We start from the raw sequence: 14,473 nt of genomic DNA on the forward strand, positions 1-14,473 counted from the left end.
ATTTACGTATCAAATGCTTGTTTCTATTTGATCAATCATTGGCAATGTGTTTTTGCTCAAAAATATATATGGATCAAGGTATTTTTAATATAAATGCCCAACAGCTGTGTTTACTTTGACAGCTGGTTTGACAGCTATCCCTCTAGGAAATTATATGCCTGTAAGAAAAATCAGTTATTTATATAATATATACTGACTAATCTGAGGTACCGCTTTTTATCAGCCTCGTCTTTTTTCATTGAAAAGCAGTATTTCATTAAAGCAAGCACTTTCTTTTTATCCATCGTTTTTGAAAATACCGAAGTATACGTCGCTCAAAATATTACTTCTCACGAACCAATAATCCTACAACAGTGAAACTTTTGAAGTTTAGAACTAACTAGCTTACTAACATATGTATAAAATTCTAGTATTGTGCTATCATAGAAACCTTCGAAATTTCCTGGTTAATCAGTTTCCACATAGAAAAAATTTTAAAATTAATAAATTCTATATCTCTAACCATGAGCTCTCAATTTTGAAATATTAGGAATTTAGAATTTCCTTTAAAATACTGTTTTTCCAATAATGATATATAGTTTAGCTGAACATGTTGTAACAACTTTATTGCTGCCGCTATCTCTATGTAGTCTGTCAGAATTGGGAATTCCCAAGACGATTAAAACTATATATGTAAATATTACACAAGCGTTACAAAAATGAACTTTCTTATTAAAAATAGTAATTGCATTCCAATGATAAGGATAGAAAAAATAAAAAATTAACTAAGATAACAAAGCAAAAACCCAAATGAGTAGTAATCAATATGACAAATGTGGAATTTTCGTATTATTCATTTGAATCGCACCCACTGAAAGCTAAACATGTCTCGGCTAATATTTGCTTAATTCAATAACAATGCTAATACGAGTTTAAAGCGGCTGCCGAATAATTTATGAAAAAATTATTGCTCATTAAGAAAGGTGGAAGGGGAGTCGATGGGCCGGTTGGGCTGTGCAGTGAAGCTTTAAACTAGAAAACCGAAGCTACACAATACACACCTGTAAATATATTTCGATTGCTTACGGTCCAACAAAAGCAAACAACCATAAAATATAAACATTATAATGACAACGCATAAAACCGTCACCAACCCGCTCCTAAAAACTGCCCGGTCCAGCTTTGGAACAAGCTCAGAGCGAAATGGCATTTGGCGAACCTGTAACCGCATCCCATCTGTGTCTCATTGAAGAAGCCGGGCTCAGAAGTTTAGCACACACACATACACACAGAAACACGCACTCGCAGCTACTTATGTGTACTCATGCATATTCGGCATGTTTCTTCTCTGTATGTAGATAACGTAGGGTGAACGGGGCCGCAATGTGTCGCATGTTGTTGTTGCTACTGTCGATTTAGCTGTTGTCTGTTGATACGTGCTGTACGTCATTGATGTTGCTAAATGAAGAAGATTTGAGCGCCTGTATCGATCTTGGCATTGAATATATAAATTAGTTCCTCGTTGTAATCGCAGACGGAAACACCTCCTGCGTTGTTGATTTTGAGAACAAAAACGCAAATTTTTTCGCAGATTGAAAGCGCGCGAATATCGAATTAGAAGCGGCTTAATAAATATACAGTTAGAAACAAATATTTAACGATTTTTGTGCACGGAGTGAGTGTGTTCAAATAATTTAGGTGAGAAAAGCAGTTAAAGTTGATGAAGTAGAAAAAAGTGCATGTGTACGCGTATAGCTTAAGCCGTTGGTGTTTTAGTGACTGATTATAATAAAAACAAAATTAAAATAATTAAATTATTAAATAAAAATAATATGTGTATATGTGTATTATATACTACATAATGACATCAAAAGCCGAAATTTCACAAAAATAAATTCAACGATCTTGTTTCACATTAAAAAACCTGATTTGTTTTTAATATTACAATAAATTATTTGCCTATAATATTTAATGTGAATTTTATAGATATCATTGGCATCATTAAGCAGCATTTTAATTCAATAAGAAATTAAAAAACAAATCGAAACTTATATATTTTATTTTTCTGGAAAATTTCCTAAAAAAATCTAAAAAAAGTCTAAAAAAAATATTAAAAAAGTCAATCATGGGGTTACCTTATATTTTTTATAGGTTTTAAATAGTCGTAGTAATGTAAGGAGTATATAAAAAGTGGATAATAAATTTTAGTTAAAAACTTTACTTAATATTTAATAGAGCAATCATATAATTAATATGACTGGACCAATATATTTATATTTTTTGCTATATCGAAAGTCTAGACACTCTAAAGATTGAGCGCAAAAGTAAAATACATTTATTTGTATTGTATAATATAAAATTTTATTCGAATGAATCATTGGTTATCCCAGAAAAGTGATGACTTACTGTTGTGTACCCGAGACATTATTCATGTCTCTGATAAAATGGGTCAATAATGGAATTAAAAAAAAATCATATGTCGGTATATGACGTGAGTGAGTAGTTTTTTTCATAGTTTTTATTATTAAAAATAAATTATTATTTTAAGATTTTCTTACAAAGATATTGAAAAATAACGGACCAATGTGCTGTTTTCATGGTCCCAAAAAAAGTTTCCCAACCGCTGACAGAATTCCGGTTAAAAGGTTCAAAACTGTTATTAAAGTTGAAGTGTATAGGAATACAATATCCTATGAATTTCGAAAACTTGTCGTTTTTATAATGCCAAATTGACAATTTTCCACCAATCAAAAAGGTCATTATATAGTAAATATATTCAACAATACTCAGTTTCAATTGGAAGTCGATCGATCAATTTTTCGTTGTGTTATGATGTCGGCAATTTTGAAAAATTTCGTTTCGAGAAAAACGATTTTAAAGTTTCAACTATCGCGGGTTATACCTGCGGACGGTCGCTGCCATTCAAAAACTACTCAAGACCTTGCCGATTTCACAGGATTTTTTTGAAAGTATGAACCTATCGAATAAGCAAAAACAAAAAAATGGATTTATTGAGAGTGTTTCACTGGTATAGCCCATTAAGAATTCAACAATAAGGCCCACAATTTATGGTTTTTACTTCTTGATAATGGAATATATGCGTGATAAATAGGGTTGCCAACAAAACATGTTTAAAAAAATTGTGAAATTTTCACAGTGAGTACAAAAAAATTCAAAAATAGCACCTGTCACTACCCTCACTCAATGCCTTTTCTGCTGAAAAATACTTCAATATACCTTCGATTTTTATAAGTTATTATTTGTCTTATTTAAATTTATTTAATGTCCTGCTTATCTAACATTTTTATTGCTGAAATTTACTAGAAATTTAATTAGCAACTATTAGTGACTAATATTTGTAGGTAAAAAACTACGTTTCCCTGGAAACACAACTTTGTTGTTAGCGGAAAGAACATAATTTATGCGCATGCTAAGTGATTGATATATTTTCAGCAAAAATTCAAACTCACGTACGCAAAAATTTCCAATTAGCGTAAATTTGCATATATTTGATATATTTATGCCGCCACTTAATGGATTCCCTAATAGATTTACATACATAAAAACACCTCTAAGTATGTATTTACAAAGGTACTTAAGCAAAAAGGTTGCAGACTCAATTATCTACGAGTGCATGTAACTGTTATAGTTAAATATGAATTTCAATTAAAATTTCTAATTTCCCTGTACTCGTTAAATCCATATCAGCGGCATTTATTTGTAAGTGATTTTCTACCAAATTTTATTACATACATAATGAATAGGTTACAGATAAGGAATAAGTTTCACATTGAAGAAACGGTTTAAAAAGAGGTGCTGGCACCCAGTAGACATCAGTATACATCTCGGAGGGTTTGAGCTGTTGACACTAATTCTTTCAATACTAATAGATTTAGTAAACAAAAAAATAGCAAAAAAACGCTGATAAAAGCAGCATCTTAATATTTTTGTTAATAAATAATTTGACTAAAATTTAAAATTTGACTTTTGACAATTCGCACACACGCGCCTTAAGTTTGCATAGCGGTGAAAGCTATAAGGTTTAGCCCCCAATTTACATCTTTGCGTTGAAGATTTTTGAGGTAAGTTTACCAATAAATATTCATATTCGCAGCTACCAGTTCTTTAGTTTACTACGCAAATGCGTAAACTCGACGTTTTAGAAGCTTACCTATGAATATACACGTGAAACAGTTTCAGAAGCGAGTGATTTGTTGAGCGTGAAAGTGATTTAGCCGAAAAATTTAACTAATTTTGTAGGGAATTTTGAAATGAGAAGTAAATTCATAGAAAGAAGAGCTTAAAAAATACTAGGCTGTCATAGTTCACTCAGTTAACAGGGAGAAAGGTGATTTAATTTTTGCGGTGTCTAGTGATTTTGGTGTAAATAATAAAGTTTTGCTGATCTACTTAAATTATTTTATATAGAGATGGTGATGATTTTCAACTCAAGGTATGATTTAGAATAAAATATCAGAATAAAGCGTGAACAATCCTGATGTAGAGAGAGAAAGTGTAAAGTAGAGTGCAAAATTAATAATAATTGTGAATTTTAAATAAATTAATTTAAAGAAGTCTAGAAAAATACTTAACTTTCTTACGATTTAAGTTTTTTCGTACTTCTTAACCTTTCAGAAACCTTTAAACATACAAAGGTTGAAACTAATAAAACACGTCGCCATACATATAATTAAGCGTATAATCGTTTCAACATTGCTAAATCACAAAATATATGTTTCTCCAAAATTAGGCATATAAACTTCCGAAAGAAATTAGAAATTTCTACGAAAGATTGCTCAGCAAATGTGTTAAGAGATATATAGGATCGTTCGCGCGCTGAAATATTCCATTAAGGCCATCATCAAGCAGTTAGTGATTCCGAAAATATCGATGATATATTCAAAACGCCATTTTAAGGATCATCCCTTGCTGTGGATCTATAATTTTGTTAGAATGCAGAAGCACAGTTCGAACGAACTGATCCTAATATATGATTTGTTACCGTTTCTATCAGACTTGTCCCCGCAAGGACATTTTGATTCTCATGTTTACAATAACGGACTGCTCATTGAGGCTACATTTTAGAGATACATAGTAAGGCTACAGAAAACTGAACTCTGTAATACTAACTACTTTACTCAGATTTATTATTATAATTTTGGTAATGTTTTTAATAGCTATAAGAACTATAACAAGGCTTATGATTTTAAAATTCAAAATAAGTTCAATTTCAAAGCGTTTTACTATAGATAGAAATCCTAAGATTACTTAATTATATACAAATATTGATGTTTATGTTTATTTGTATATATGTACGCAGTATAAATGTAAAAAATAGCAAATAAATAATTAAACCACTTTCATTATCATCTATGCGCTACAATAGACTTTATGAATGACGCTTCAGGCTGGCGTTAACGTCACTTGTGATAAGAGTCTATTTTATGAGCATTGAAAACGTGTGAGATTCAAAATAACAAAAAAAATGTGATTTTTTAATATATACTTAGTACATTATTTGTGATAATTTACGGTTCCCAAAGTTCTAGTTCAAGTCTTATTTCAGTCTACCAAATAAATAGTAAACAACTTCGTTCTAAAACTGAATTTATTCATTTCATCTTACAGCAAAAATTCGACTTACGAAATCTACATTATGTGGGGGAGATTCTTCATTGTACTAATATTGGCTTTAACGCCGCACGCCATAGTCAGCGTTAAACTGCGAGATGTGGAGGTGATCTATCAGTGGAAACAGCTTGTCTATGGTTTTCCCACGGAGGCCGATCGGCTAAAGGCGATAGCTGATGGCAATTTAGTGCCAGAAAATGGAACACCTATCGATGTGGCGCCACATCAAGATTGTAAGAAGTGTGAAAACTTAAACAAAAATAATAATAATTCTTCACAAATTATGCAGCGAACAAAGGATCACGTGTCTTTACGACAATACCCAGATTCACCTCCGGCATACCGTACACTTTGGCGCTGGTGAGTGACTCCAAAGAGTCGAATGGACCAGTGCTGCAACCATATCCAGATTACAGTTGGCACAACTCAGACGGCGGTGATTGTGATAAGATTACTTCTGTATTCCGTGTGGCGGTAGGTTAAAGTTTAGCGCCGGAGCTTATGCAGTTGTATTGAGATTTTTTATTTTCATAGATCACAGAGTGCAATCAGATGTTCGTACTCGATACGGGCGTTATCAGCATGGTTCAACATTGTCCGCCACAGCTGCTTGTCTTTGATTTGAACAACGACAGCTTGCTGCATCGGTATCGTTTCGAACCAGGCACGTACATAGCAGTCGCCTCACTATTCATTGTGCCTATAGTTGTTGTGGACGATCCTCCACCAAAAGGCCGCTGCCGCAAACTACGAGTTTACATTGTACGTATGATGTCTGCTTACGTACCAAGCTACTAACTCGTTATCGACTCGTGCCCTTATAATTTTTGTTGTTTTGCACTAATAAATCATTGCAGGGTGATGTCTCGTTCCATGGTCTGGTTATTTATGACTCGGAATTGAATACGGCTTGGCGTGCCGAGAATAAATTCATGTATCCCGATCCCGATCATGGCACACACTTGATTGCCGGCGAGAAATTCGATCTAATGGACGGCATATTTGGTTTGGCCACCGATCGTCAACAGCTCTTCTTCCATCCGTTGGCCAGCGTTAGTGAGTATTCGGTGCCGTTGAGTGTCATAAACAATCGTACCAATTGGTTGGCAGATGTGAATTCGATGACGAAATCATTCCGTTTGGTGGGCAATCGCACCAGTCAATGTGCCGCTCAGGCGATGGACAGTTACAATAATCTCTACTGTGTTATTCACAATCCAATCAAGTTGGTGCGCTGGAATATGAACAAACCGTATAGTGTGAAGAATGAAATCGAAATACCGGTGGATCCGGAACTGTTGCAGTTCGTCAGCGGCATGAAGGTGTTCAAAACCGATGGCGGTAAAGAGGAATTATGGATGATGTCGAATCGTTTTCAGGTTAGTAATTGCTTGTTACGACTAAGCTTAAATTTGCCAACTATTTTATTTTTCAATATTTTACAGAGAATCGCCTCGGGTACGATAGATTTTAATGAGGTTAACTTCCGTATTGTGCGCCGCCCGCTTGATGACATACAGCATGGACAGTTAAAGCAAGATCTTAGTCAGCGTTTGATCTTCAATTAACTTGGCAGAGTAGTGTAGTTAAGCATGGCTTCGGAAACCTTTTATGAAAGTTACTATACTATATTCCTATATATTATACGCACTTTATAACAGTATTTGCAACTCCAGACTTGAAGTGCGTTAAGCATTTTCATTGTATTTTTGCAGTCAATCACTTTTATTAGCACATCTTTCTAAATATTTTCTCTTTTCGGAAATCAATAATTACTATATTATGCATGATATATATAACTATAAATAATAAATTTATTGTGACTTTATTTTCGAAAGTCTTTCAATCGTGTTCGTGGTAATTCAGAATACGAATTTTAAAACTAATATTCAATATCTTTGAAAATAGCGGAAATGAAACATTCAATTAATAAAAAAAAAATTAAAATTATAAAAACAATAACAAAAGTAACGAAAATTTCATAAAAGGTTGCCATTAAGCATAATAAATATCAAGTAAAATTATTTTAAATTAGTTCTTAGTCAATATAATTATTTTATTTTTAATTAGTAATATGTTATCTATAGGAGTAAATAATAAAAGAAAAAGTAACTTTTATACCTTAGTTTTAGTTAATCTTAAAATGAACCGGACAAAAGGCTACCATATATCTATTTTAATATATGGTAACTTGAACAAGTTATAGATCGACTTGAGGGAATAATTGACAGAAGGCACCCCAAAAAGATACATTGCAATAAATTATTTGGAGACTCGTATATAAAGTATGGAAGAAAAATATTTAGTAAATACTGTTTCAACGAACAAAGTACTAAGGATGCATTATGACGTTGTTTGGAGATGGGCTGCCGTAACAGTAACAGAAGATTGAAATTATATTTTTTTTAAGAATCTAGAAACTTGAGTTACCTAGAAAGGGTCTTATACAATTTGAAACGACCTTACTTTTGTCTAGACTCAATCGAACTCATTAACGATTGATTATGGAATCTTGAAAACAATAAATGATTCAAAGTATCTTCAGCGTACTCACTATTAATAAAGCTCTTCGTCTGAAAAGGTTATCATTAAAAAAAAATTATGTATTTTTAATCTCAACGAATATTATTAAAATCTACAAGAAGTGATACTAGGTCACTGAAAACCTCAAAAACTAATGTGCTTATGAAAAAAACAAACAAATTTCATTGATAATTTCATAAACTTAAAAACAAATTTCAGCTTTTAAAAAATATTTCTCCAATAATATAAATTACAGACAACCTCTTTAATATTAGGTCTACAACTTTGCTTCCTCCGCTAGAGACATCTATTAGAAAACTTAGCGGAAGTAAAGTTGTAGACCTAATATATCTATAATAATGTATTTACGAACGTGCTAAAGCAAAAAGGTTGCAGACTCAATTATCTACGAGTGCATGTAACTGTTATAGTTAAATATGAATTTCAATTAAAATTTCTAATTTCCCTGTACTCGTTAAATCCATATCAGCGGCATTTATTTGTAAGTGATTTTTTACCAAATTGTATTACATACATAATGAATAAGTTACAGATAAGGAATAAGTTTCGCATTGAAGAAACGGTTTAAAAAGAGGTGGAGAGGAGCTTGCAGTAGATATCAGTATACACCTCGGAGGTTTTGAACTGTTGACACCAATTCTTTCAATATTAATAGATTTGGTAAACAAAAAATAGCAAAAAAGGCTGATAAAAGCAGCATTTTAATATTTTTGTCAATAAATAATTTGACTAAAATTTTTAACTTGACTTTTGACAATTCAAACACACGCGCCTTAAGTTTGGGTACTGGTAAAAGCTATTAGATTTAGTCCCCAATTTACATCTTTGCGTTGAAGAGTTTTGAGGTAAGTTTACCAATAAAAATTCATATTCGCGGCTACCGGTTCTATAGTTTACTACGTAAATGGGTAAACACGAATTTTTAGAAGCTTAGCTATGCTGTCGATATCGCTATGAGATATCGCTATGAAATTTTCACCAAATATCTAGAAAAATATTCTAAATATTATATATTATAAAAAAATTAGCCACATCGAGCGACTATATCATATAGCTCCCATAGGAACGATCGGGACAAGTTATAATAATTTTGTTATTTTCGGTTATAAACGTTGTCAATTTATTGTAATAACATTATAATCAGATATTTAACAAAAAATGTTGCTATGTTCGTATCTGAGAATTAGCCAAAAATACTGAGGCCCTCATGTTCTATATCTGGCGCCTTGAAAGGTTATAGTCCGATTTCGGCGATTTTTACACCGACGATGCCACACTCTAAATGTAGTATTTGTATCAGATGGACTTCAAAATTCTGACGGAAATGTTGTAAACCGATTTCGCCAATTTTAAAACTGTGGTATTGGGAGGCAAAAAAAATGTGTGAACCGAATTTCGTTTTAATTGGTCGAGTAATTAATGAAAAATTTTGGTTTTTAACCCATAAGTGGGCATCGCCACGCCCATTGTCCATTTTTTATGCCAAGTTTAATGCAGCATTTCCGTACCATCTTTACGATAAAATTTCGGGTTTCTGGTGTTTTTCCTTACTGAATTAAAGCACTTTTAATAGTTTTCAACATAACATTTGTATGGGAGGTGGGCGTGGTTATAATCCGATTTCCTCCATTTCCATGATGTATAATCAAGGGCTTAAAGGAGATAAATAAAATTCGCTGATCGAATTAAATTATTTTATAAAGAGATCGTGATGATTTTCAACCAAGGTATGATTTAAAATAAAATATCTGAATTAAGTATTCAAAAATTTTACGCAGCACTCGACCACATGTGCGTTCTTAAAGAGTGAATAATAGTTGTGAATTTGAAATAAAATTAGTTTGAAGAAGTCAGGAAGAATACTCAACTTTCTAACGTTTTAAGTCTTTTCGTATTTCTTAACCTTTCAGAATCCTTTAAACTTACAGGAGTTTTAAATTTATAAAGCAGGTCGGTTTTGCAAATAGTTTTAAAAGCGGCTCAACATTCTCAAATCACACGGTAGCTATCCGGAAAATATCGATAATCTATTCAATAAAGTCGTTTTAAGGATCATCCCTAGCTGTGTATCTACAAATTTGTTATAATGCACGAGCACAGATCTAACAAACTGCTTCGAAAGATGAAGATGAAATTATTTGTTACCGTCTCTATCAGACTTGTCAGAATAAAGGCTTTGTAGGGGATTTGGATTCTCAAGTTTTCAATAACGAAATAGTCATTAGGGCTACAGATCATAAACTTTATGAATGCGCTTCCAGCTGACGCTAACGTCTCTTCAAAATAACAAAAATATAAAAATATAAAAAAATGTGATAATTTTCGGTTCTCAAAGTTCTAGTTCAAGTCTTATTTCAGTCTACCAAATAAATAGTAAACAACTTCGTTCTAAAACTGAATTTATTCATTTCTTACATTACCCATCTTACAGCAAAAATTCGACTTACGAAATCTACATTATGTGGGGGAGATTCTTCATTGTACTAATATTGGCTTTAACGCCACACGCCATAGTCAGCGTTAAACTGCGAGATGTGGAGGTAATCTATCAGTGGAAACAGCTCGTCTATGGTTTTCCCACGGAGGCCGATCGTCTAAAGGCGATGGCTGATGGCACTTTAGCGCCAGAAAACGGAATACCCACCGATGTGGCGCCACATCAAGATTGTAAGTAGTGTGTATATTTAAACAAAAATATAAAAATAATAATTCTCCACAAATAATGCAGCGAACCAAGGATCACGTGTCTTTACGACAATACCCAGATATATCTCCGACTCACCGTACACTTTGGCGTTGGTGAGTGACTCCAAAGAGTCGAATGGACCAGTGCTGCAACCATATCCAGATTACAGTTGGCACAACTCAGACGGCGGTGATTGTGATAAGATTTCTTCTGTATTCCGTGTGGCGGTAGGTTGAAGTTTAGCTCAGGAGCTTGTGCAGTTATTTTGAAACTTTTTCTTTTCTTTTACCACCATGTAGATCACAGAGTGCAATCAGATGTTCGTACTCGATACGGGCATTATCAGCATGGTCCAACATTGTCCGCCACAGCTGCTTGTCTTTGATTTGAACAACGACAGCTTGGTGCATCGGTATCGTTTCGAACCAGACACGTACATAGCAGTCGCCTCACTATTCGTTGTGCCTATAGTTGTTGTGGACGATCCTCCACCAAAAGGCCGCTGCCGCAAACTACGAGTTTACATTGTACGCATGATATCTGCTTACGTACCAAGCTACTAACTCGTTATCGACTCGTGTCCTTATAATTTTTGTTGTTTTGCACTAATAAATCATTGCAGGGTGATGCCACGTTCCATGGTCTGGTTATTTATGACTCGGAATTGAATACGGCTTGGCGTGCCGAGAATAAATTCATGCATCCCGATCCCGATCATGGCACACACTTGATTGCCAGCGAGAAATTCGATCTAATGGACGGCATATTTGGTTTGGCCACCGATCGTCAACAGCTCTTCTTCCATCCGTTGGCCAGCGTTAGTGAGTATTCGGTGCCGTTGAGTGTCATAAACAATCGTACCAATTGGTTGGCAGATGTGAATTCGATGACGAAATCATTCCGTTTGGTGGGCAATCGCACCAGTCAATGTGCCGCTCAGGCGATGGACAGTTACAATAATCTCTACTGTGTTATTCACAATCCAATCAAGTTGGTGCGCTGGAATATGAACAAACCGTATAGTGTGAAGAATGAAATCGAAATACCGGTGGATCCGGAACTGTTGCAGTTTGTCAGCGGCATGAAGGTGTTCAAAACCGATGGAGGTAAAGAGGAATTATGGATGATGTCGAATCGTTTTCAGGTTAGTAAATACTTATTACAAGAACGGCACAATTTGGTAACTATTTTCAATATTTTACAGAGAATCGCCTCGGGTACGATAGATTTTAATGAGGTTAACTTCCGCATTGTGCGCCGCCCGCTTGATGACATACAACATGGACAGTTAAAGCAAGATCTTAGTCAGCGTTTGATCTTTAATTAGCCTGGCAGAGTAGAGTAGTTAAGCATGGCTTCGGAAACCTTTTATGAAAAGTTACTATAAAATATTCCTATATATTATACGCACTTTATAACAGTATTTGCAACTCTAGAGTTGAAGTGCGTTGAGCACTTTCATTGTATTTTTAAAGTCAATTACTTTTAGTAGCACTTCTTTCTAATTATTCTATCTTTTCGCAAACCAATAATTACTATATTATGCATGATATATATATAAGTAATAAATTTATTGTGACTTTATTTTCGAAAGTCTTTTAATCGTGTTCGAAATCAATGGTAATTCAGAAAAAATATTACTTAAATTATTTGGAGATTCATATATAAAGTATGGAAGAAGAATATTTAGTATATACAGTTTCAACGAACAAAGTATTAAGGATGCATTGTGACATTGTTTGAAGATGGGCTGCCGTAACAGTAGCTGAGTTACCTAGAAAGGGTCTGACACAATTTTAAACGACCTTACTTTTGTATAGATTCAATCGAAGACATTAACGATTGATTATGGAACCTTGAAAACAATAAATGATTCAAAGTACATATATTCAGGGTACTCACTATTAATAAGACTCTTCTTCGTCTGAAAAGGTTATCATTTAAATAAAATTATGTATTTCTAATCTCAACGAATAATATTTAATTCTACAAAAAGTGATACAAGGTCACTGAAAACCTCAGAAACAAAAATTAATGTGCTTATGAAAACCCAAACAAACTTCATTGATAATTTCATAAACTTAAATAAAAAAATAATTTAAAATTCAAAAAAAAAATCAACTTTTAAAAAGTATTTCTCTCATAATATAAATTAAAGACAATCTTATTGATAAGACTCATCTCTCAAGAGATAAGCTGTTTCTTCTCTTATTCAAATCAATTGTTTTCAAAAAGTTTCCGGCACTTGTTTTCATTCAATACGGCGAATGAGGCCAAATATTAAAAGTATTCGTATACGAGTACATTCGTTGAAATAACCGCAAATAGCCTTTTTATTGTCATTCGTTCAAATGATATGGCACTTAGTCAGTAAACAACCGTAAACAATGTTATTAATTAAGGCTTAAGGCGATTAAGAAAAAAAGTTGAAAATACTTAATATAACGGTTTAGGGCCTAAAGTCGTGAATGAAAAGCACATAAAAAACGTTCGCAAGTGAAAATTGTGGCATGCAAAAGCAATTTGCCAGCAATTTGTCGAATAACAAACCAAGCAAGGAATTTCGTGATAGCACACATAATGCACATACAAATAAAACAAACTACAGTAAGTACGCCGTGTACGTGCTCATATATTATTTATAAAGGCGCATACCCTGTAGGAAACAAGTGGCAAACTGAATGTTTTTCAAAGCAGTAGTGGGAATAAATGCCTTTTGGCTTGCACATATCGCCTTCGTTTCTTCTAAAGGTCTTGGAAAGCATAGCATCATCATCATTTGACTCTACAGCTCTCTGTGAGCTTGATTCTGCTGAACAATACGTCTCCAAGCTATGCTGTCTTTTGCGGTCTCTCTCCAGTTTTCTAATCGGAGCTTCTTCAGATCTTCGTTTAATTCGTCCTTCCATCTTGTGCTTGGCCTTCCTCTTGCTCTGACAATGTATGCTTTCGCGTTCAATACCTTCATAGCATCTAGGATAATATTCAGCATCTAGATAGTAGAGTTAACTATTCTTAAGCATAAATCGATTCGCGTAGACTCCAATAAAGCTTCATCTAATCACATCATCATCTATTCTTTATATTCCTCATTAAGTTTGTGGGATACAACATGACTTGTGAGAGAACTACACGATATGAAAACATTGTTTGCCACCAAGTATCTTCAATGTATCCATCACTTCATTTGAATTCAGAAAAATATAATTTGCAATTTTCTTCAATCTTCGAGTGACATAAATACAATACTAATCTGCTATTTTTCCCAAACTTTATTATCATATCCGGTTTTCGCAACAATAATTTAAATATTAATTTTTGGAAACTACACATTATATAATGGAGGTAACAAGGAACATAAAAAATATTTACTAAATGATCGAAAGAAACATGTTTAAAAAATTTATGGTTTTTTCCAATCGGGCCTTTTCCCGCATGAGTATTAAATACATACATACATACGTATCTATGTAAATTGTAATTATTATCGCATTTTGCACTTTGTTTGAGTCATCACAAATCAAAATTTATTCACATCAAACAAATTTATAGGTGTTTCCTTAAAATATTAAACAAAATAATTATGTAAAAAAGAAAACTTTTTTCCATGAGTTTCCAAAGTGCATTCAAGCA

The 14,473-nt window shown here is 33.4% G+C and overlaps 2 protein-coding genes across 5 annotated transcripts; both read left to right on the forward strand.

Moving 5' to 3' along the window:
• The first annotated feature begins 1,494 nt into the window (after nt 1-1,494).
• Nucleotides 1,495-7,726, forward strand: LOC128919918 (protein yellow-like). 4 transcript variants are annotated; one of them, XM_054225610.1, is made up of 6 exons: nt 1,495-1,654; nt 5,608-5,843; nt 5,900-6,084; nt 6,145-6,372; nt 6,468-6,989; nt 7,056-7,726. In XM_054225610.1, exons 2-6 carry the CDS (start codon nt 5,636-5,638, stop codon nt 7,176-7,178), a joined length of 1,266 nt encoding a protein of 421 aa, XP_054081585.1. In that variant the 5' UTR covers nt 1,495-1,654; nt 5,608-5,635; the 3' UTR covers nt 7,179-7,726. The 4 variants fall into 4 exon arrangements, with proteins under 4 accessions (XP_054081585.1, XP_054081584.1, XP_054081583.1 ...); XM_054225609.1 differs by having other exon boundaries at nt 1,497-1,677; XM_054225608.1 differs by lacking the exon at nt 1,495-1,654 and adding an exon at nt 3,803-4,061.
• Nucleotides 7,727-8,861: 1,135 nt separating this feature from the next.
• LOC105211931 (protein yellow) lies at nt 8,862-12,231 on the forward strand. Its single transcript, XM_029039995.2, has 6 exons — nt 8,862-8,999; nt 10,586-10,821; nt 10,883-11,067; nt 11,140-11,367; nt 11,463-11,984; nt 12,045-12,231. Exons 2-6 carry the CDS (start codon nt 10,614-10,616, stop codon nt 12,165-12,167), a joined length of 1,266 nt encoding a protein of 421 aa, XP_028895828.2. The 5' UTR covers nt 8,862-8,999; nt 10,586-10,613; the 3' UTR covers nt 12,168-12,231.
• Nucleotides 12,232-14,473: the final 2,242 nt, after the last annotated feature.

Source organism: Zeugodacus cucurbitae, chromosome 2 (assembly GCF_028554725.1).
Source record: "Zeugodacus cucurbitae isolate PBARC_wt_2022May chromosome 2, idZeuCucr1.2, whole genome shotgun sequence".
NCBI classification, from domain to species: domain Eukaryota; kingdom Metazoa; phylum Arthropoda; class Insecta; order Diptera; family Tephritidae; genus Zeugodacus; species Zeugodacus cucurbitae.

Coding starts and splice junctions, on each gene's coding strand:
- LOC128919918 (XM_054225607.1), top strand. CDS start 4,410: ATGGTGATGATTTTCAACTCAAG. Junction 6,085..6,144: donor CTTCTGTATTCCGTGTGGCG/GTAGGTTAAAGT, acceptor TTATTTTCATAG/ATCACAGAGTGCAATCAGAT. Junction 6,373..6,467: donor GCAAACTACGAGTTTACATT/GTACGTATGATG, acceptor AAATCATTGCAG/GGTGATGTCTCGTTCCATGG.
- LOC105211931 (XM_029039995.2), top strand. CDS start 10,614: ATGTGGGGGAGATTCTTCATTGTACTAATATTGGCTTTAACGCCACAC. Junction 11,368..11,462: donor GCAAACTACGAGTTTACATT/GTACGCATGATA, acceptor AAATCATTGCAG/GGTGATGCCACGTTCCATGG. Junction 11,985..12,044: donor TGATGTCGAATCGTTTTCAG/GTTAGTAAATAC, acceptor AATATTTTACAG/AGAATCGCCTCGGGTACGAT.